The sequence below is a fragment of the Prionailurus bengalensis genome, chromosome X (genome assembly GCF_016509475.1).
Source record: "Prionailurus bengalensis isolate Pbe53 chromosome X, Fcat_Pben_1.1_paternal_pri, whole genome shotgun sequence".
Lineage (NCBI taxonomy): Eukaryota > Metazoa > Chordata > Mammalia > Carnivora > Felidae > Prionailurus > Prionailurus bengalensis.
Window position 1 is genome coordinate 123,023,863 of NC_057361.1, and position 20,413 is coordinate 123,044,275.

At 45.7% G+C, this 20,413-nt stretch overlaps 1 protein-coding gene across 8 annotated transcripts in view; it reads left to right on the top strand.

The window, feature by feature from the left end:
• Positions 1 to 20,413, top strand: part of AFF2 (AF4/FMR2 family member 2) — a 454,373-nt gene that overhangs the window by 404,056 nt on the left and 29,904 nt on the right. For all 8 annotated transcript variants that reach the window (XM_043570624.1, XM_043570628.1, XM_043570630.1 and 5 more), the window contains 2 exons: positions 16,840 to 16,999; positions 18,700 to 19,722. In XM_043570624.1, coding sequence (XP_043426559.1) covers positions 16,840 to 16,999; positions 18,700 to 19,722 — 1,183 coding nt within the window. The remainder of the gene's footprint in view (positions 1 to 16,839; positions 17,000 to 18,699; positions 19,723 to 20,413) is intronic.

Genomic DNA, 20,413 nt, shown 5'->3' on the forward strand with positions numbered 1-20,413 from the left:
TCTCACCACAAGGATTCACAGACACAGGATTTAGAATGTCACCGTCTATGGGTAGTCACTGCGGTGGGATCGGGGAGCTGCAGGTGGGGGGGACCCAGAGTTGGAGTAATCTAGATTTGTTTTCTGCTGTGCAACAGAGCTTCTGCTTCGTGACTACATACCTTCTGGGTGTTCTCTTTAGAGCAGGTAAGACCTCAGTAAAAGAAGAGAAAATGCAAAGTCATCGAATAACTAAAGTTAGTCGTAGTACCGGGAAGTTACTGCAGGGCTAGAATATTCAGGTTGGCGTGTGACATTACTCAGGAGCTCAGGACTGCAGGCCGGGCCAGCCAGTGCAATTCGTGGCTGCTGGCCTATGGCCCTATGGGACGGGCGAGGAGACCACAGTCAGGAGCAGTTTTTCTTTTGCATTCTGGAAGCAGGAAGCAAGTCTCTGTGATGATAAGGTTCTCTGCTTTCAGGTGGGCCATCTGAAGGCGATGAGACTGAAAGCAGATCTTACATGCTCCCACCACACCCGCCCCGCACCCCTCCCCCCCCCACACACAGATGGTGATTATGCGAAGTGACAGAGGGGTTAACTAACCCTATTGTGGTAATCATTTCACGATATGTACGTGTATCAAATGATCATGTCATATACGTGAACTCACACGATGTTACATCAGTTATATCTCAATAAAGCTTGGGGGATCAAAATAAAGACAGTGAGACTAGACATTCGAAAGATAAATGTGCGAGCCCAGAAGAAAAGGCAAAAGAGGAGGCAAGAAGGGGGAAAATCTAGCCTCAGCGCAAATAAGCCACATCCCCAGTCCACCTGAGACCGCCCGTTTGGCAAAGACATCTTCCCACAGGAAGACCTCGTTCTTCTTTCCTCTCCGCCTGTGTCTTCTCCTGTCATTGGATAATTGCCATAGCTTGACTCAACTAATTTTCCTATCACTGAAGACAAGGGTGTGTTGAAGTTGCTACACAGCGGAGGAGATGGTGGGAATGAAGGGAGAGCACAAAATCTGTTGCTTTTGCAAACTTGTCATCGAGAGGATAGCCAGAACACAAATGATACTGTTTTGGCTTCAAAAGGGTAAGCAGGTGTCTTCGAAGTCCCAAATGAGCTGTGTACAAGCTTGTACAAACAAGCGCAGAATCAGGCCTGTTTGTTATTCACACAAACAGAGTGTAAACCATCTGAATTCCACCGCTCCCAGAATTCAGATGGTGCACAATGGTCCATAATGAGCAGCACCTGTGCTTACCTCAATTACCAGCCAGTTCTGAACAACGACAGAAAGGGCTTACTAGATTTTTTTTTTCAATAATAGATTTAGTTATGTCTTTCATAATTGGATTCAAAAGCTCAAAATTTCATTTTGCAACTTGTTCATAAAATTTGTATGAAAAAGTCTGGCATTTATTCAAAAGAAATAGTCTATGAAGGAAAAATTGCAAAACAGCCAACCGCTGGTAACTAAGCAGCCAAATTATAGTCCAAGCACTTGGCAAATACACCATCTTTTTATTATTTCAGTAATTGAATTTCTGTTAAAGCGTGGAGCATAATTTAACATGAGGAATTTATTTATAATACAATAGTGTTTCAGTAATAAATGCATTATTATTGTCACTTTTAATGGAGTCTTATGTATTCCCTCTGAGACTGTGTGGCAGACTTTGAGACAGCCACTGCACCAGTGTTGTTTGTAGACAATTGAATTAATTGGAGACAGGGTCATTAACTCGACCTGAATACCTCTGATTGCTTCTGTAAATAAGGTTAGAGAGCAAATGGCTAATCTTCATCGTCATTATAGATTCCTCTTCCATTTTCACACTGCCTTGTATGTTAAGATCGTTTTGCTAAGCAGCTTTGCAGACTCTTCTCATATTTACAGTATTGTCTTGCGTGGCACATAACCATAATTGTATCAGACTTATATTACATTCTCCATATCTTCATAAAACACGATACTAGAAAAGAACCTATGTTGAATCACAACTCATAAAAACCATCAGACCAATAAATGAATAAACCACAGTGTATAGGCCATCGTATTAAAGGAAAGTAAAATCACAGAGCAAAAGTTGCTTTGGTCTCCTCTTGCAGATCCGTGTACAGTTTGGAAACACGATTAACACAGGACGGGCTCCCGAAGATGCAGCCTCTAAAGAAAGAGCACAGCAAGGGAAGCATTGATTTAAATCTCTGTGTGTTTCAGGTGATACCGGTGCCATTTCTTACTCTTCTAGAGTAACGTTAATAACATGCAAATTACAGGAACTTGGGTTTGTTCTCCCTGTTCATTCTGGAATGGAGTTACCTTAACTATTTGAAATATAAATATTGAAAACTTTTAATTATTTGACTTGTTATTTTTCATAGAGTATTCTGTTATAGGCATATAAGATATTTAGGGGGCATTTTGGGGGAAATTTCTCCATTAAAATGACTCAAATAACTCAGAAAGACATGTACTGGAAACATTTCTAAAAATGGACTTTCTCAAGTCATTTTAAAATACAATTCAGAAAGAAAAGGCCATTAAAAATGGAAAATATTATGGGGAACAATGAGACTTTTACAAGTAAGATACCAGAATGAGACAAAGGAGAAGGAAGAGGAAAGAGAAAAGCAAAGTGATTCTATGCCTTATTATTTCTCTTGACAAGAGAAAAAAAAATTACTGAAAATATCAAAGCGATCATTGGCACTAGATCTGTACAACTAGAAGAGTATCTTAATTCTATATATGCCATAGTTCCAACACCAGGAATCGATCATTGTCCTACCACCGACTGGAAGCCCATCAGTTTGTGCCAGCTTTATTCAGGTAGGATTGGCAAGTAAACTCCTACAAATTTCAGATGTGCACGATGTTGTTTTCATAGACATATGCATTGTGGCACGAGCACCACAGTCAAGCTGATTGACACATCCAACACCTCACAGAATCACCTTCTCTGTGTGCGGTGATATCTACTCTCTTAGCAAATTTCAAGTGTACAATACACTCTTATGAACTATGGTCACCATGCTGTGCATTAGATCCCCAGAAGCAATTCATCTTGTAACTGAAAATTTGTACCCTTTGACCGATGTGTCCCTTTTTCTCTCAACCGCCCAGTCCCTGGTGACCACCATTCGACTCCCTGTTACTGTGAGCTGGGCGTTTTTCTTTTTTTTTTTTTTTTTTTTTTTTTTTTAGATTCCACCTGTAAGTACTACAGGCAGTGCTTTTCCTTGCGTCTGGCTTCTTTCGCTTAGCATAACGTCCTCCAGGTTCATCCGTGTTGTTGCAAATAGCACGATCTCCTTCTTTCGTAGGGCTGAGCAATATTCCATGGTAAATTCATACACTGCATTTTCTTTATCCATTCATCTGCTGGTAGAACAGTTATGTTGTGTTCGCGTATCAGTGTTCGTGAGTTTCGTGGCTGAGAGAGTCCCCATTTCCCTTGGCTACTTGATGAGTCTTGTCCAACAGATCAAAAAATAACCACCGTTTTGGTTCTCTCAGACTTGTTTTGCGTTTATATATTATTTGTAAAACGTGTGAGAACTTGAGTAATAGCTCATCCTCGTACATGTGAATGTACATTTGTGTATCCTCCTAAAACATGACTTGAACCCAAATAGGGGCTAATATAAACCTTGGCCCACAACAATATCTTCTGTATTACATGTCTAATGCCTAGTATGTACTACAGAAGTCAACGTTTCTGCCCTTAGCCAGCTAATAGCAACATTACTTTTTAAACTAATATTATGTACCTCACTTGGATTTTAGCTAATTGATGTATGCACACTCACACATACTGTCACTCACAGGCACATGCACACACACACTCACACACATACACACACACTTATCCATGGGCACACACACATTCTCTCTCATTCAGACACCTTGAATTTAATCATAGCTGTCTGAAATATATATTGGAACATAATTGTCGTCAAAGGGAATTTTCCAGCATATAACCTTTCTGGAAAATATTCCTCCCAACACTTTTTTTTTTTTTTGGTCCCATGTTTCCAACTGGCAGAGTAATGTACCTGGATCTTGTCATCATGAAGCTAGAGCAGTGTAGACTCCTGGAAATGAAACTGAGATGTTGCCATGGAATTTGAGATAGTGATACCATCAGGCTAGAAAACATAGTCACATCTCACTAAAAGTACATGCCTCGTGTGGTTTGCAAGTGAGCATATCTTTCTTGTTTTGGGTGTTTAATGCCCCTAAGTTGTGAATGCTTTGTCTTCACTGTAAATCCTTAAGATGTACCTGTGTTTGGGCTTAGCTGGTGGGGGCCCTGTATAATCGTGACCTGCTGTTGACATAACTCTTGGGACATGCACCTTCCCAGGTTTTTCTGCTGAGCGCGAATGTAATTTGCTTAGCCTCAGAAGGCATTTTTAATTGTCAGTTTTTAAAGTCCTTTTTATTCTAAACTCCACCTTCTTTGGAATTGCTAAATCTCCCAAATTCTCAGCATGACAAATTTCTCCACATGACAGATTCCTCTTAATGACAAAACCAAACACCCTGACCTTATTACTACCAGCCTGTTGGTCATTATCACAGATCCTGCTAGTTCTTGGAGAAATGCCTAAGTTTGTTTCCATTTCTTTCTAGGTCAGCTTTTAAATGGCTCTGTGTTCATTTGTAATACGGGATTGCCATTCTTGTTGCTGTTGAGCTAGAGTCACGTGTAAGCTCTGCCATTCCACATACGAGAGTCACTGTTGAATAAGGCTACCTATACCCGGCTGTCTCATTGCTGGTGGCTGCGATCGGACGTCTGCTCTCGATGTCAAAAGCAAGCTGGGTGCAAGATGACGCAATTGTGGTCCCCTCTTCATCTCTCATTTGCACTTGACCTCCTTTAATTTAGCATTGATGAGAAGGGAGGCTGTTAGCTGGAAGGCGAGATTTTTGGGCAGATAGCATTACAGGATTAAGAAGATCCAGTGTTTCTTTGGCTGTCATTCAAAATAACAGGCGTAGGAAATTCTGTTTAAAATAGCTGGGCTTTTTGACTCAAAGGGCTTCTGTACAGAAGATTTCGGATGTCAGCTTTAAATATGACATTGATAGTCTTAGGCAAAGAATGGGAGTGAATTCTTGTAGGATCTGTCGTTTTTTTCCTGCCTGTTTATTAATGGTCTTTGTGATTTATAGTAAATGCTGGGGAGGATTTTCAGGCCCATTTATCATGGGAAGGGAACACCTTCTTGTTCTTAATGTGAGTGTGTCATAATTAGCAAGGCATGTGGGCTAGGAGATTTAGTTCTATCTTTTGTGAAAGTCCTTCCACCTCATATTTAATCCCAAATTGATTGAATATTTTTTCTTCCATGAGGAAATTAATTATGCCACTAGAAAAACCATCAAGTCGAAAGGGAGTTAATATCAAGCCCAATGTAGACTGGGCTGGTTAATGTATCAAAATGATATGACAAGAGTAGCTCACATTTCACACAAATCGGAATAATGGAATCGTCATTTTAATTAAGAACAGGGAGGTCTGTGTGTATGTGTAGCGCTCATTTTCAGTCAGGGCCACACCATTTACTTCCTATGTTCATGCACATACGTGCACTCTGCAACCCATCGACGCTGTTGCTCTAAATACCAATTATGTTAAAAATGTCCATCCAGGGAAGTTGCATCTTGCCATGGAACTGAAGCTGAAAAGAGAGGCAGGCACTGTGAGGGAATAGCATCCATCCAACCAGCTGAAAGGTTGCAAACCTATCATTAGGCAACCCGTTTGCCTAATCATTTTCATCACATGAACTTCTGATCCAGGATGTTCTGGTGTTGCACGGGCCCGCCTAAGTATTGCCTTCTGTTGAGAGTCCGCAGTACAGAGACATTTCAGGTTAAGTATTGTTCCTTCCCACGTGACCTTGTCTGCACTGACTTTCTGTTCACGATGAGCCATTTGGAGTGTTTTTTTCATAACGAGAACATTGCACACAAGTTGTTATGCCGGGCACCTTGGGATACACAGAACGACTACAGAATCTGGCACCTGCCGTCAAGAAGTGCGCAATTTAGTTGGGTGGGCAAAAGGGTTAGCCCGATGAAATAATTTGAGAATAATTAACTAATAAACAGTGATGCAGTTGGTGAAAAGAAATCAGAACAGGTAGGTATCAAGGAGAATTAAAGTCATTGGAGAAGACCTTATTTTATTTGAATTTGAGCTTAAAAGATAAAGATTTCAGCAAACAGAAGAGGGAGGAAGAAGTCTCATTCTAGACAGAATAAACAGGCTAAGCAAAGACATGGGAGGAAGTGCGGGAGGACGGAGGGGACAACGGTAGCAGATGTGCTGGGACTAGAATAAGAACCGGCACCAAGGTAGGGTGGGCAGTGGACACATCTTGGCAAATCCTGTGGAGAAGAGCACATCTACCCGTGAGGGAGTCGCTGTGAACTCTAAAACCAAGAGCTCTCATGTTGTATGTGGTCCCTGGGACCAAGTGCCAAAGAAGTCAAAGCTTTTGGTCCAACAGGGAGCAAGGTCAAGGAGAGTGAGGAAAGAACACCTGGTTTGCGATGGGAAGTGGGCAGGACGGGGGTCGGTGGTCACCACTGAAAGCAGTTTCGGTAGGTCAAAGAGTTACAGAGCCTGATTACTGGGCTTATAGAAGTTTCTAGGAGCGAGGATGCAGAACCAGCCTGTGTCCACCACATCTTTAAGAAGTGTCACGGTGGAGGAAGATCAGTGACTGTTTCCCAATTTGGAACTTGCAGCCTCGTCCCACCCAGAAGGGCTGTCTGAGTGGCTTCCGTTCCTCATGGTTATGTGTTATGTTCCCGCCTCTTCCTTGTGGTAGGGTAACACGCTGCAGTTTTGCAAGTTGTAAGTTTTACTATTCACTCGAGTGTCTTAATGCTGATGTTTGTGATATGTGCCAGGCACCGTTATGCAGGCACTTTTAGTAAGGACACTGCATGAGTTTTATTTTAGAAATTATGTGTGTGGCTTTGAATGCCATTCATTGAATTCCCTGCCATCCCACATACAGGACGGTTATTACCTTTATAATTAAAATTTTTTATTTTAAAAGCACACATACCAGTATTCATAAATGTAGAGGGTGTTATTGGAAGAATCCTAAGAAATGGCAACAGTGAAAAACTTTGGAAAATGGGGTGATGGGACAGAAGGTCAGAAGATCTACTTTTCATTGTATCCCTTTCAGTATCTTTTGAAATCAATTTCATGTTTATTATCTATTTAAAAACAAATACAATTTTTGAAAAAACACAAGGATGTGAAACATAAAAGGCATTGAAATTTCCCCTACTGGGGCGCCTGGGTGGCTCAGTCGGTTAAGCATCCGACTTTGGCTCAGGTCATGATCTCACAGTTCGTGGGTTCGAGCCCCACATCAGGCTCTGTGCTGACGGCTTGGAGCCTGGAGCCTGCTTCAGATTCTGTGTCTCCCTCTCTCTCTCTTCCCCTCCCCCCCTCAAAAATAAATAAACATTAAAAAAAATAAATGTCATTGGAGTCAAACGGAGCAAGGTTTTCCTGGCATAAAGCGTTGATGGCCTTCAGTGCTTTCAACGTCACATTCTTGCAGACTGTCTCATTTGGTCCCTTGAGGAACACCTTTGGAATTAATTCTGTGTCCCTGTCGCTTTTCGATATGATGACGACAGTGGGTTCTGTAGTGGATCCCTGATTCCTTTCATTTGCTCAGGCACACTTGCCATTGCCCAAATAGTCACAATAGCCTGGTAAAGCCCCCCCTCGGATCCCAACCACACAACTTTGGCTGTGAGGTCCTGGAGCTTTGTGGGCAAAATGGGGAGGATACCTGGTCCACATACACCCCGCTCAGTGTTCTTATAGCAACGAAATGAGGTCATGGGGGTGAAGATGCTGGAACATTATCAAGTGCCCTGCACTTAAAAACTATTTTGGTCTTGTTGATCCAATGATGACAGTATCCTTTTGGGACCATAGGGACATGGACGGTAGGCAGTGGATACACCCAGGGACCATCTTCGCAGAATTCTACAGAGAAGATTTCTTCAGGGCTTTACTCTAGGGTGTCTTAGGTGCATGAAGCATTTTATAGTGTGTGTGTGTGTGTGTGTGTGTGTGTGTGTGTGTGTGATGAAGCCTCTGGCCTTAGAAGCTTACCCTCTAAATCAAGTGTCTGTGATGCATCAAGTAACAAATCAGACATGAAGGGGAGCAGACAGTACTGATAAGGAGACTGGCATTGAGAGACGTCAAAGAAGAAGTGGAGTCTAGGGAGACACTGGAAGAGGGATGCCCACTTCCCAAATCAAGAGGCAGGGGCTCGTGTTGAGCTGCTCCGCCCCTATCTCCAGCCTGCTTTGTCCTCTCCTAGAATATTCAGCTTGCCTACTGCCCAGGCTCTTCTGCCCATCTCCAGACCAGTTCTGTGGATACAGGGAAGAGATCCCTGCGTGGAAGCAGCTTCTGGGTTTGGGTCACCCGGTCAGGGCACATACCCTGCTTCACCTACGATTTGTGACTGATGGAATTCTTTGTTGGAAGGCTTCGACCTTGTTAGAGATTCCTAGCATCTGGCCGTCTCTGGGATCCTTATGAATGCAAACTGCCAATCATTCCTTCTCTGCTTTGCTTGGAGACCAGGGCTCAAGGGAGGCGGCGTTCACGTCCACTTGCCTGCCTTTGCTCTCTCCCTTGCTCCCATTTTTTAAAAAATGTACTTTAAAGGCAAAAGGGACAAAAATACTCTGCTGTGTATGGTTTTTTCCCACCTGTTTAGCTGTTTGATTGAAGCAGCTCCGACTGCTAGTGGAGAAGTCTGTGTGGTTTTTAATTATTTCCAGAAAATTTTAAATATCAGTGTATTCTCCCAAATGCGGAGTGTGATGCTCTCGAGACATAGCTGGCCCATTAGCCAGCATTGACCAGCCTTCCTGGGAGCACGCTGGCACCCTCCGCGGTGCTGTCGCACCTTGGGCTGCGTTAGGCGGAAGCCAGATGCCTTGCTTTTTGGCTTTCTTTCATTTCTTTGAAGCTGCACATTGAATTGTGTCCCATAATATCCTTAAAACTAGTTTTCACCTTGCCATTGTTTGGTACTCAGTCTCAGTGTTGTCAGCTATAAAATGGAAGTCGTAAGAGGGTCTGCCTCACAGGACGGTCGCGAAAGTGGGGGCCCAGCGATGACCATCCGTGCAATGCAATACCTCCCTAACGCTCGGCGAGGATAGTGGCAAGCCGCCTTTTGAGCCTCGCAGTGATCCGTATGCCACATTCAGAGGAAACAATCGTGCATTTGGCCACCTAGTGACGCGGGCAGGTAGCCCTCAGGATGGTTGTAAGCCTATCAGAAGGAATCTGAGAAAAACTCTTCAGGCCCAATTGCCCAAATGAACTTGATAGAATTTGAACTTAAACTTGACCAGGTTAGATTTAAAGTGGCATAAGGTGGTCAAATTTATCTGTTGCTGACGGAGGACATGATAGTTATGGACATTTAAAATCCACAGGTGACCTCCAAATGGTGATTTTGCCCTCAGTTTCGAATCCACCAACTTATGTTTTGCCCCAGCAGCTTATGTCTGAGTAGCCCATGTAGGTTTTAGGCTCGCTCCTCTCTGTGCAGCCCACCGATCAGAAATATCGGCATCACCTGGGAGTGTAGTAAAAATGCAGAACTCAGGCCCCATCGGGGCCTAGCTAATTCAAGTCTGCACATTAATGAGTCTCCCAGTGATTCGTGCATACGCTAAAGCTTGAGAAGCCTCAACTAAATGTGCTCACTTGGTCCTCTCGCTGCCTGTGATATAGTAGACCCATTTTACAGGCAAAGAATCTGAGACCCTATGTTAAGTGCTTAGTCTAAGATCACACGATAATAAAGTATCCAAGGTGACATTCAAGAGATCCTCTGACTTCCAATCCTACGCTCTTCCCACTAGACTAAAACTACTTCTTTAAAACCAGTAGGGGAGGGAACTGTCTGTTGGCTGTATGGGATGCTCCCTGATTCATGAAACTTACCAGCCTATTAGATGTTTAAAATCAAAAACAAAAACAAAGCAGTAGAGGAAACGTAGCTATTTCGATGTGTGAAATAGCCTGAAAATGGAGACGGGCCACAAGCAGGAAAAGAAGACAAGGGCCTGGGTCTGGTCAGTCTCCAGAAAGGCTAACCAAACAGGGGTGCCTGGGTGGCTGAGTCGGTTAAGCATCAGACTTCGGTTCAGGTCATGATCTCACGGTCCGTGAGTTCGAGCCCCACGCCGGGCTCTGTGCTGTCAGTTCAGAGCCTGGAACTTGCTTTGGATTCTGTGCCTCCCTCTCTCTCTCTGCCCCTCCCCCACTCACGCTCTGTCTCTGTCTATCAAAAAATGAATAAACATTAAAAAAAAATTAAAAAAAAGAACAGCTAGCCAAACCATTCTGGTTGCAAATCAAATGTAATTACGAGAAGCCATTGGCAAAATCACTCATCAGTATCATCACCTCAGAAAGGAAGTAGGTGTCAGGTAAGTTAGGACAAATAGGCATTTCCACTCCTTATGAAAGTTCCAAATGATCGACTCACAGCTTCTCCAGAAGTTCATCACCCATTGCTGTGGCACTAATCTACTAGTGCCTTCCTGACACCGAGCTCTGCCTCCTAGAGACCCTGCGATTACATGGGGGCCACCCAGATTATCCAGGCCAGGATCGTCTCCCCATCTCAAATCCTGAATTTCTTCATATCTGCAAAATCCCTTTTGCCACATGAGGTACCATAGTCACAGGTTCTAGGGATTAGGACGTGGACACGGTTGGGGGGAGTCATTATTTGGCCAACCACAGCTCTCATCAGTCGGTCAGGGCTTTGAACAATGTCACGTTCAGTAACACCAGGATCGGACAAAAGGGCAACACCCAGTGTGCGCACGTTGGGCAACGACAAACTCTGGTGTGGCCTGAATTACAGCTGGACAGTGATTCTCTGTGTGCTCATCAACAGCGTCAGTCCATTACCACAAAAGATGCTTGATCCTGAGTTGCTGGTGATAATGTTGGGGTATGAAGCATTTTACTTTCAAACTGTGTTTGGGGGCCACCCACCCCAGAGAAGAGGACACACTACTGGGAACACCCTCTCCCTACTATCTACCCTATTCCTGTTTCCACCAGGGCAACTCTGCCTTTATCTGTTTTATGTATTATGCCTCTGCATATACTCCTTTGCCCCAGGGCTATCCCTTTGCAACTTGATGATGACGTCAAATATGGAAGCATTTCAAATCATCTGGTAGACAGACGTTTGAACCCTGTAAAACTGGAAAGGGGTCATGTTGCTGAAATTCATACAAGTCTCAACTAAAGACAAGGGTTTAATAATACAGGACTCCCCGTCAAACGCCTCCTGCTACTTGCCTCGGGCACATTCTGGGCCTCGTGAAATATGTTGCCAAGACCGGTACCTGGTCGGACCCTTGCTTGTCGGACCCTTCCCATGTACGTCTCCCACTAAAAAGTTGTCATCCATTCTGGAACCTTTCTTTTTTGATGCCCACACAGCTTGATTGAGTAGAATGGCCAATTCATCATCCCTGTTTCTCTCCTGAGGAAGGAATTTACAGTTAAATTAGGATTAGAATCAGTACTGATGCAGATGTTTGGCTTTCTGGGAGCTGTTAATCTGAATTAGTGAAAAGTCTGATTTATAAACTAGCCCCACAGAAATGCAGCCTTAATCCTCTAAGGCTCACACAAGAGCTCTGTGACTGATAAAGTGTTGCCAAGAGCAGCCTTAAGGAGCACATTGGATTGTGCAGACATCTCCTCACACACTTCGTCTATGGTCCTAAAAAGTCCCCCGTAAAATTCCCTATACACTGTACTTTCATAAGGATCAGAATCTTTGAGTTGGAGAACACCTTAAAGATCATCCAAGCCCACTTGGGACCCACGATAGAAATCTTTCTACCGTGTTCTCTGTTGCCAGCTATCTGGTCATCTAAAGGTCTTGAGCTCGCGGGCCTTCAAAGCCTTGGCTTCTCTCTGTGACCAGCTGTAGATTTTTTTAAGTTTATTTATTTATTTTGAGACAGAGAGAGCATGAGCAGGGGAGGGGCAGAGGGAGAAAGAGAGAGCCAATCCCGAGCAGGCTCCTCCGCTGCCAGTGCAGAGCCCGACACAGGGCTCGTGGTCTCGCGAGCCTGTGAGATCAGGACCTGAATCAAAATCAAGAGTAGGACACGTAACTGTCACCATCCAGGCGCCCCTGACCTACAGCCCCAGCTATAGGTTTTTAAAAGTCTTCCCTGACGTTGAGGTGAAATCTTCCAGACCAGATGTCCAGCTCATTGGTCCTGGTTTTACCTTGCCCCTCAGAACAAGCCCACCCCCTTTCACACAGGACAGACCTTCCGGGGTTTTGAAGACTGTCATCATAGGAACACCCTCCTCCCTGCCCCCGAGTCTTCTCCAGGCAGAGTACCCCCAGTTCCTTCCTATGGCTTTCGAACTATCTTACGGTATCGTGACCTGAGTCCTTTATTGCAGAAAAGGCCTGGTCAGCGTAAGCATAGAGAGACTGTCATGTCTAGAGATTAAGGTACTTGGACTTGCACTTACAACCCATCTTTCCTCCTCTGGGATGCTCAAGCCTTCCACACCAGCGCCAACCCTGCCTGGAGAAGGCATCGTCAATGCCCCCTGGACTTCTGTCCCACTGGCCTACTCTTTGATCCCTCTCCCTAACCCTGCATTTCCCCACTAGGGTCTTTGACTTGCCAAGCCAGCCCCTTTGCACTCCGTCTGGCCTGCGACCACGAAGACCTGTCACATGGGGTTGGGGTTAAAATGAGGCCTCACCTACTCAATGAAGGCTTCTTACCCTGATGAACACAATAGCAGAATCTGATCTCTGGAAAGGTTGAGCAGCTGACTTTGAAGTTGTTACAAATGTGGGTCCTTTGAGAAGTTTTATTACATCGGGGTGAAGTCCAAGAGCACAGTTTTAATATTTACAGACTCGGGAGTTAGACGGTTTAATACATCGAATGTTAATCATTTTTAGTATAACACATTATCTTTGTCGTAACCACTAGCATTCTTTTAAAAAGCAGTTTAGTAAAATACGAGAGGAAATGGTGCGTGGGAAATAATTCTAGTACAGTTTGGCAAATGAAGAATGTGTAAACCGCACATTAGTCCATCTACTAGGCAGAATCAAGTATGGCATGCGCTAGCTTCACTCGTAGCCACTTTAATATACATTTGGAAAATAAACTGGCGATGTCTGAAAATAAATGTAGCAGAAGGGGGACTTTAACTAGCTGCACAGCTAACGGGTTTCAGCGGAGACCTGTGATGATTTGCCAAGTTGAAAGTTCCACCGTGGATTCCAGACAAGAATGTGGCCCTAGGCCAGTCATTCTGTTATTGATGTTTGTACTGCTTGTGAAGACGGTGTTTCGGTTTTGTATTCATTTTTGGTTCCCGGGAGCTGCTCCAGCTCGGTGCCAGGTGGGCCCAGAGGAAGTGAGGGTCAGTTACACTCAAATACGTGGCTTGCGTTCCTCAGCAAGTGGGGTGCAGCCAGATTCTCCAGCAAGCCTGGGAACAGCAGGTAGATAATAGAGGTGTAAGAAGGTACTGGGGAGCGCAGTTTTGCTTCCATTTTAAACGACTGTTATTCCCTCCCACGATCACTGGCTCTCCCTGTTTCCAACCGTGCAACTGCCCAGAGAAAGCAATTCTTTCTCATTAAGATGCTCCAGTCCTTCACCCCCAGTTTGAGTCCTCTTTGTGTCCTCTCTGAATTCAAGTCCACTTTCCCTCTCACCCCTATGTATCCATGTTCGTCAGTGTGGATCTGAAAAGCTGGTGAACCTCTTCCTGTTCTTTCTACACTACTTTCCTTTAAGGGGTCATTGTCAATATTGACTGGCCATGGGGTCCTTCCTGAGGACACAGCAATAGATTTAGCTGTAAGAAGTCTTAGGGAAAATAATTTCCGGTCTCATTTTATTGGGTCTCAATCAAGGTTACTCTGAGGTTTGAAATGGTCTTTATTTCATGTCTCTATCTATCTATACTTAACTTAGACAAATAGTTAAAGTCAGTTTTTCATATGTGGTTTCTGTCCACATCTACAATCCCTTAATCAAAATTCTGAAATTGAAAAAGTCCTAAGAGCTTTCATTTTCAGTAACTTTGAGACAAACTCACTTCACGGCAGAGCCCAACCTCAACTGATGTGCAGATATTTTTTTAAAGTCTTTATTCCTCTTAACTGATGATGTTATGGTAACAATATTAATGAGTTTTTGAGTTTTATAAAAGGGTGCTTCCCCAGATCCCACTTGAGGTAATATATGTATATACACACACATACATACATATATATATTCACACATATACATATATATATACATACACACACTATATATACATATATATACGGTATATATGGTATATTCACATCAAAATTTTAAAAATCTGAACATCAGAATTCTTCTCCCCTTCGAAGGGCTTTGGATAAGGAACAACTGTGTACAAATGCACACATACAAGTTTCCAACTAAGTCCATGAAGCTTTACTGTGATGTAACTGATGAATAAGTTTATTCTGGTAAATAAAACATCTGTGTTTTATGTATATCACCTCAACGCATTTGGTTGTAAGGGAATAATCCCTGGGATTGTTTTGTTTCTTACAGCAGTTGCTCGAGAATAATCCAGTAAATGGAAACGCTATCCAGAAATATTCCAAAGTAAATCTAGAGTCGAGTTTGGTAATACTAGGATGGCCTGAGTCTTATAAGAATGCAGAAATGAATGCAGCTATGAAAGAAAACTAGGTGACCACTTTTCACTTGCAAATCATGAGTATGAGGTCGATTTTCTCGCAGTCTGGCAGCCAGTCAGCTCAGGCCAGTGGATGCTCTGTGCTGGACTTAAAACTTTACTTGGGGGGAATCAAGGCCAAGTTAGCATAACAGCTGGACTGGTCTCATTAAATCTGTTCCCTCGGCCTTTATTTAGTAACCAAAGACAAAAGCAATTGATTAGATTTAGAGGGTGCTTTGCATAAATACAGAGTTTTTACTGCCATTAAGGAGAGTTGTAGGTCCCTGCCCCCGCTGTCCAGGACACACACACATGCACACGCACACACACACACACACACACACACACACGTGCGTGCACCTTCCCAGGAGATACAGTCCCCTATTTCCTCTGCTTCCCCTAATCTCTTGGTGTGTTTGGCAGAGAAATGTACTTTCGGATAGCATTTACTTAGCAGATAGCATTTTAAAATGAGCTTTGCTATATGAAAGAAAATACCTACCTGGGAGATTAAAGGGGCAGTCTTTAGGGAGGCAAGGTACATGGAATGAAAAGGCTCTCTGCACGGGATAGTGACTGACAAGGGGCCCATGCTGGCTTAAAAGGGATCCTGTTCCTTCCCAATCAGCGGCTGAGTATGGAGAAAAAAATAGCCACTGCTGAGGGGGGCGGATGGGGGCAGGCAAGCAGTCTTGGGCAGAGGGGTCCTTTGGGATCCTTCTTGCTCCAGTTTGAAGGTGGGACCACAGGACGAGATGCCGTCCGGGACTAGAACTGTACTCTCCTGACTGAACTGAGGGGAGAGAGCCGGGCCAGGAGCTGGGAGCATGAGCGGCCGGACTAGAACTGTACTCTCCTGACTGAACTGAGGGGAGAGAGCCGGGCCAGGAGCTGGGAGCATGAGCGGCCGTGAGCCCCGGCCGATGGGTGGGCCGGCCCGCTGGCCCAGCAGTGACACTGCTCTGGCCCCCAGCCCCGGCATCACCATGATGAAACTTCCCTCCAAAGAGGGTATTGGGCTCATGAGATGGGAAGATGAGAGCCCTTCCAACTTCCTGAGGTTGCAGCCCCACTTGTGACACTGAGCCGGAGGGCAGGGGGCAGTGACAGAGCCCAACATGCCAAGCGGCAGCAGAGGCTGATTTGTTACGAGCACAGGGAGCAAACGATTACTAAGAAGACTGTTGATTAGCATCAAAGGCAGAGTGTGAATGGTATCAATTTTCAAATGCTTTGCTTGGTCAGCTGTACAAATTTGAAATCCGTCATTAGACTTGCTCGGTCATTTATGACCGTAACCTCCCGGTAAGAGTCTTACAAAGAGTTTACAAATATTGGGATGGAGGCGGCCAAGAAATGGGGACTCCGGTCACCTGGGTGCCGGGTGCCGGGCACCTGGCAGGGAAGACGCTTCCCACAGTCCCTGCCCTTGGCGTTCTCCCCTCACTTGTCCAACTCGCTGGGGGGGTCAGAGGCAAGCCTCCCTCCCTCTGGACCTCAGTTTCCTCCGATTCAGATGGGGGTTGAATTCACTCATCCTCGGCGAGAGAACTAACTATACTGTGTGTATAACTGAGATCACAGCCCCTTGACAGACCTCTGGGTTTCTGAACGAGATGGCACCCGGAAATGAAAAATTATCTCAACTAAAAACAACACGGGACCATTAAGAATTTAAGGCTGCGTGCGGCATGTGGTATGTGTATCTGTGTTGGGAAGGCATGCAACCTTGGTCTAAAGTTTTCACGTGGAATGCGGGAGGCAAGGCCTTCCTGAGAGGGGAGGCAGTGTGACGGAACCCGAGGAACTTGGCCGCACGTTTGACCTCCGGCCGCTCACGGGGCCTCCTGAGCCTCACGTTTCCCACGTGTGGAATGGGACGGTGGGCTCCATTCTGCCTGTATCCAGCAGATCGTGGGTCCTTATGCCGAACGTGGCGGCAGGGGTGCTCTTTGCCCGCTGATCCGAGACTAAATGAGGCAGCGGATGATGTCATTTTTCTTTCAGCCCGCTCTTGGCCACTCCTCAGCCCCCACCTGCGGTGCAAGCCGGCGGGGGCTCCGGCAGCTCCAGTGACTCTGAGAGCAGCTCCGAGTCAGACTCTGACACTGAAAGCAGCACCACTGACAGCGAGTCCAATGAGGCGCCTCGTGCGGCCACGCCAGAGGTGGGTGAAGCGTCCAGGGCCGCGACCATGATTTCCCTGTCACCCACGCACACACACGCACACACACGCACACACGCTGTCAGCACGATGAATACTTCAGGAAGGTATTTGGGTATTTGACATCATTTTTTCCCTCGAAAACATGTGTATGCACAGTCCCTTCAAGAAAGACATTTCTTGCCCTGTGACTCCCTTAGCTTGTCTGAGCCTCAAGCCTCGTCATGTGTAAAATCTGGAAGAGTGATACCTGGGATAGCAACTTCTCTTTTGAGAGAACCAGTCAACACCCACTTTTGGTCGTGGGGACACCACCCCTTACTCCAGGTTGAAGTGCTGAATTGCTGCTTGGCAAGTAAGACCCAAGAAATGTGATGGATTTTTTTTTTTAATTTCAATTTGCAGCCTCCAAGTGTGTTTGATAATAATTCATGAACACATTTAACACAGCTCCATAAAATGCCAAAATTATACTTTTGAAATAAAAAATGTGCTCTTCCCCTCCCTTCCTCTCTGAGTCCAGAATAACCCCTCAGTTCCCCCAAGCCTGCGCCTCAGACAGCAAGCAGGTCCGTCCAGGGCTCTGTGGACACTTGTTTGTAATAATCTGAACGTGGACCATGTGCCGGGCTCCTTGAGAAGCCCTTGACCTGATCTTTTTCATGTTATCCTCAGAACAATTCTCTGGGCTCCTCGCTATCCTTATCCCCATTTTATAGAATAAAGAATAAGGTTCTGAGAGATTGAGAGAGAACTTTCCCAGCATCTCCCAGGTGGACACTGGGAGACCCAGGACCGAAATCGGGCTCTGTGCACCTGCCAGAGCTCATGCCCTTAACCAACAGTGGCAGCCGATACGATTTCCTCGACCCTTCCCTGCCATTGCCCTGTGCGGGTTGGAATCCCAGCTACTCAAGTGTTTTTAATTCTGTCACCCTCTGTTGGCTGGTGCCATAAGCCTCAGCTGACGGCTTTCAGAAGAAGAGCAGTTCTAATAAAAATGATGGCTCTTTTAGTTCAACAGGCAGAATTCAGAGTTGGGAATCAAGCACCTGAATTGTACGCGTCATTTCCATGGCTTAACAGCGGACGCTAATGCCTGCATGCATGTCCCCATAAATTGGTTATTGCCCATACACTGACAAAAATGCAGTGTGTTTTTCTTTTTTGGAAGTCAGATCTTTTCATCCTTCAGTAAAAAGAGAAAAGGCTTGTTCTTTTTGCAGTGAACTGCAGCATCATATAGGAGGCACCGGCACTTTGGCAGAGAGGAAGCCTTTCCTTTTGAATTACATGTGAGGCACGTTTGCATGGGTCTTCAGGACCCGAGATCATTACTTCTGCCTCCTGGTGAGAGGTTGGGCAATGAGTCCCACCAAAGGATTTGGGGAACAGGTTTCCCTGCCAGGTCTCCCTGCCCGCTCTCTGGAAAAACCCTCTGTGAAGAATTCTTTCCTTCCTGGCCAGAGTGGAGAATGTTTTCAGAAGAGGAGTAGCCATTTGTTGAAATAAGTAGATCGGGGCTGGGTTGTGGAGTCTTTGTCTACCTGGGTAATTTGATTAGTGTGGATTCCATGTGTGTTTCTAAATGTGTGAATGGGCACTTAACACGCACAGCTTTTATCAGCACTCGGTGTACCGAGTGTCCGTCCAGATTCTTCCAAGAGGTGAAATTCTTTCTTGCTGTCGTTTCTCATCCGCAGCCTGAGCCGCCCTCAACCAACAAGTGGCAGTTGGATAAATGGCTTAACAAAGTGACTTCCCAGAACAAGTCGTTTATTTGTGGCCAAAATGAAACGCCCATGGAGACGGTTTCTGTGCCTCCTCCAATCATCCAGCCAATGGAAGTCCAGATCAAAGTGAAGACAAACCCCAGCCAGGTCCTGGCTGAACCCAAAGAGAGGCCTCTCCTCAGTCTTATCAGGGAGAAAGCCCGTCCACGGCCTACCCAGAAAACTCCAGAAACAAAGGCTTTGAAGCATAAGTTGTCAACAACTGTTGAGACAGCTTCTCAAAGGACAATTGGAAAAAAACAGCCCAAAAAAGTCGAGAAGAACACCAGCATTGACGAGTTTACCTGGCCCAAACCAAATATTACCAGCAGCACCCCCAAAGAAAAAGAAAGCGTGGAGCTTCCTGATCCACCAAGAGGCCGCAACAAACCATCTGCCCACAAACCAGTCCCTAGGAAGGAACCAAGGCCGAACATTCCCTTGGCCGCCGAGAAAAAGAAGTACAGAGGGCCTGGCAAGATCGTGCCAAAGTCCCGGGAATTTATCGAAACGGATTCATCGACATCTGATTCCAACACAGATCAGGAAGAGACCCTGCAGATCAAAGTCCTGCCTCCTTGCATTGCTCCCGGGGGCAATTCTGCCAAATCGAAGGAAACCTGTGGTGCCAGCCTGACCCTCAGCACCTTGGTCAGCAGTAGCAGCAGCAGCAGCAGCAGCAGCAGCAACATATCCGTCAATAGTGAGGAACCAGCTTTTTCGCCCATCCCTGTCATGCAAACGGAGCTTCTGTCCCCTCTACGAGATCACGAGAATCTGAAAAATCTCTGGGTGAAGATTGACCTTGACCTGCTGTCTAGAGTACCCGGTCACAACGCACTGCAAGCAGCACCAGCCAAGCCAGACCCCAAGGAGACTGCGCTGAAGCCCAAGCGCCAGACCGCTGCTGCGGCTGTGGAAAAACCCGCCCCTAAGGGCAAGCGTAAGCACAAGGTAAGCTGTCCCCGGTTGCCTGCCGAGTGAGCATGAGCAGTGGCTGTGTGTTGGCGAACTTGATCTGGAGTCCCATTTGCAAGGAGGCTCATGGCAGTGCATTGCAGTGTTTGGAGAAGGCAATGCTGCTTTCCACGGGAAAGTATTTGACATGACCGGGGAGGATGTGTTAGGAACGGTCCGGGTTTGGCAGGCAGTGTGAAGAGTATCCGATATGGTACACGAAGGATTATGATGTGTAAGAAAGACCATGAAGGCCGTTGCCTTGCCCCAGGTAGCCAGTCCCTGGGATGGGCTCCTTAAGCGACTCCTGCTTTCATGTCCACAGGCCACAGTCCCCACCCTGGCAGCAGCCGGGCACTCAAGTGCTCCTAAGGTCAAAAATGCATTCTCTGGGCCTTGTGAATTTCCCCAGACACACATCAGCATCCCCGCACCTGGGTGATACTTTGATGACCCGGGTTCCTGGCCGACACACAGTCTACCCAGCCCGCTGGGTCCCCTGACCTGTGTGGTTGGCCCGACTTGTGGAAACCTCACCTGCGAGAGGTTAGGGCTGAATTCCAGTGCTACAAATTATCATCAGAAGGAGAGGGATGCCCGGCTTTCTCAGCCAGTAGAGCATGCAACTCTTAATCTCGGGCTCATGAGTTCAAGCCCCACGTTGGGTGTAGAAATTATTAAAAAAAAA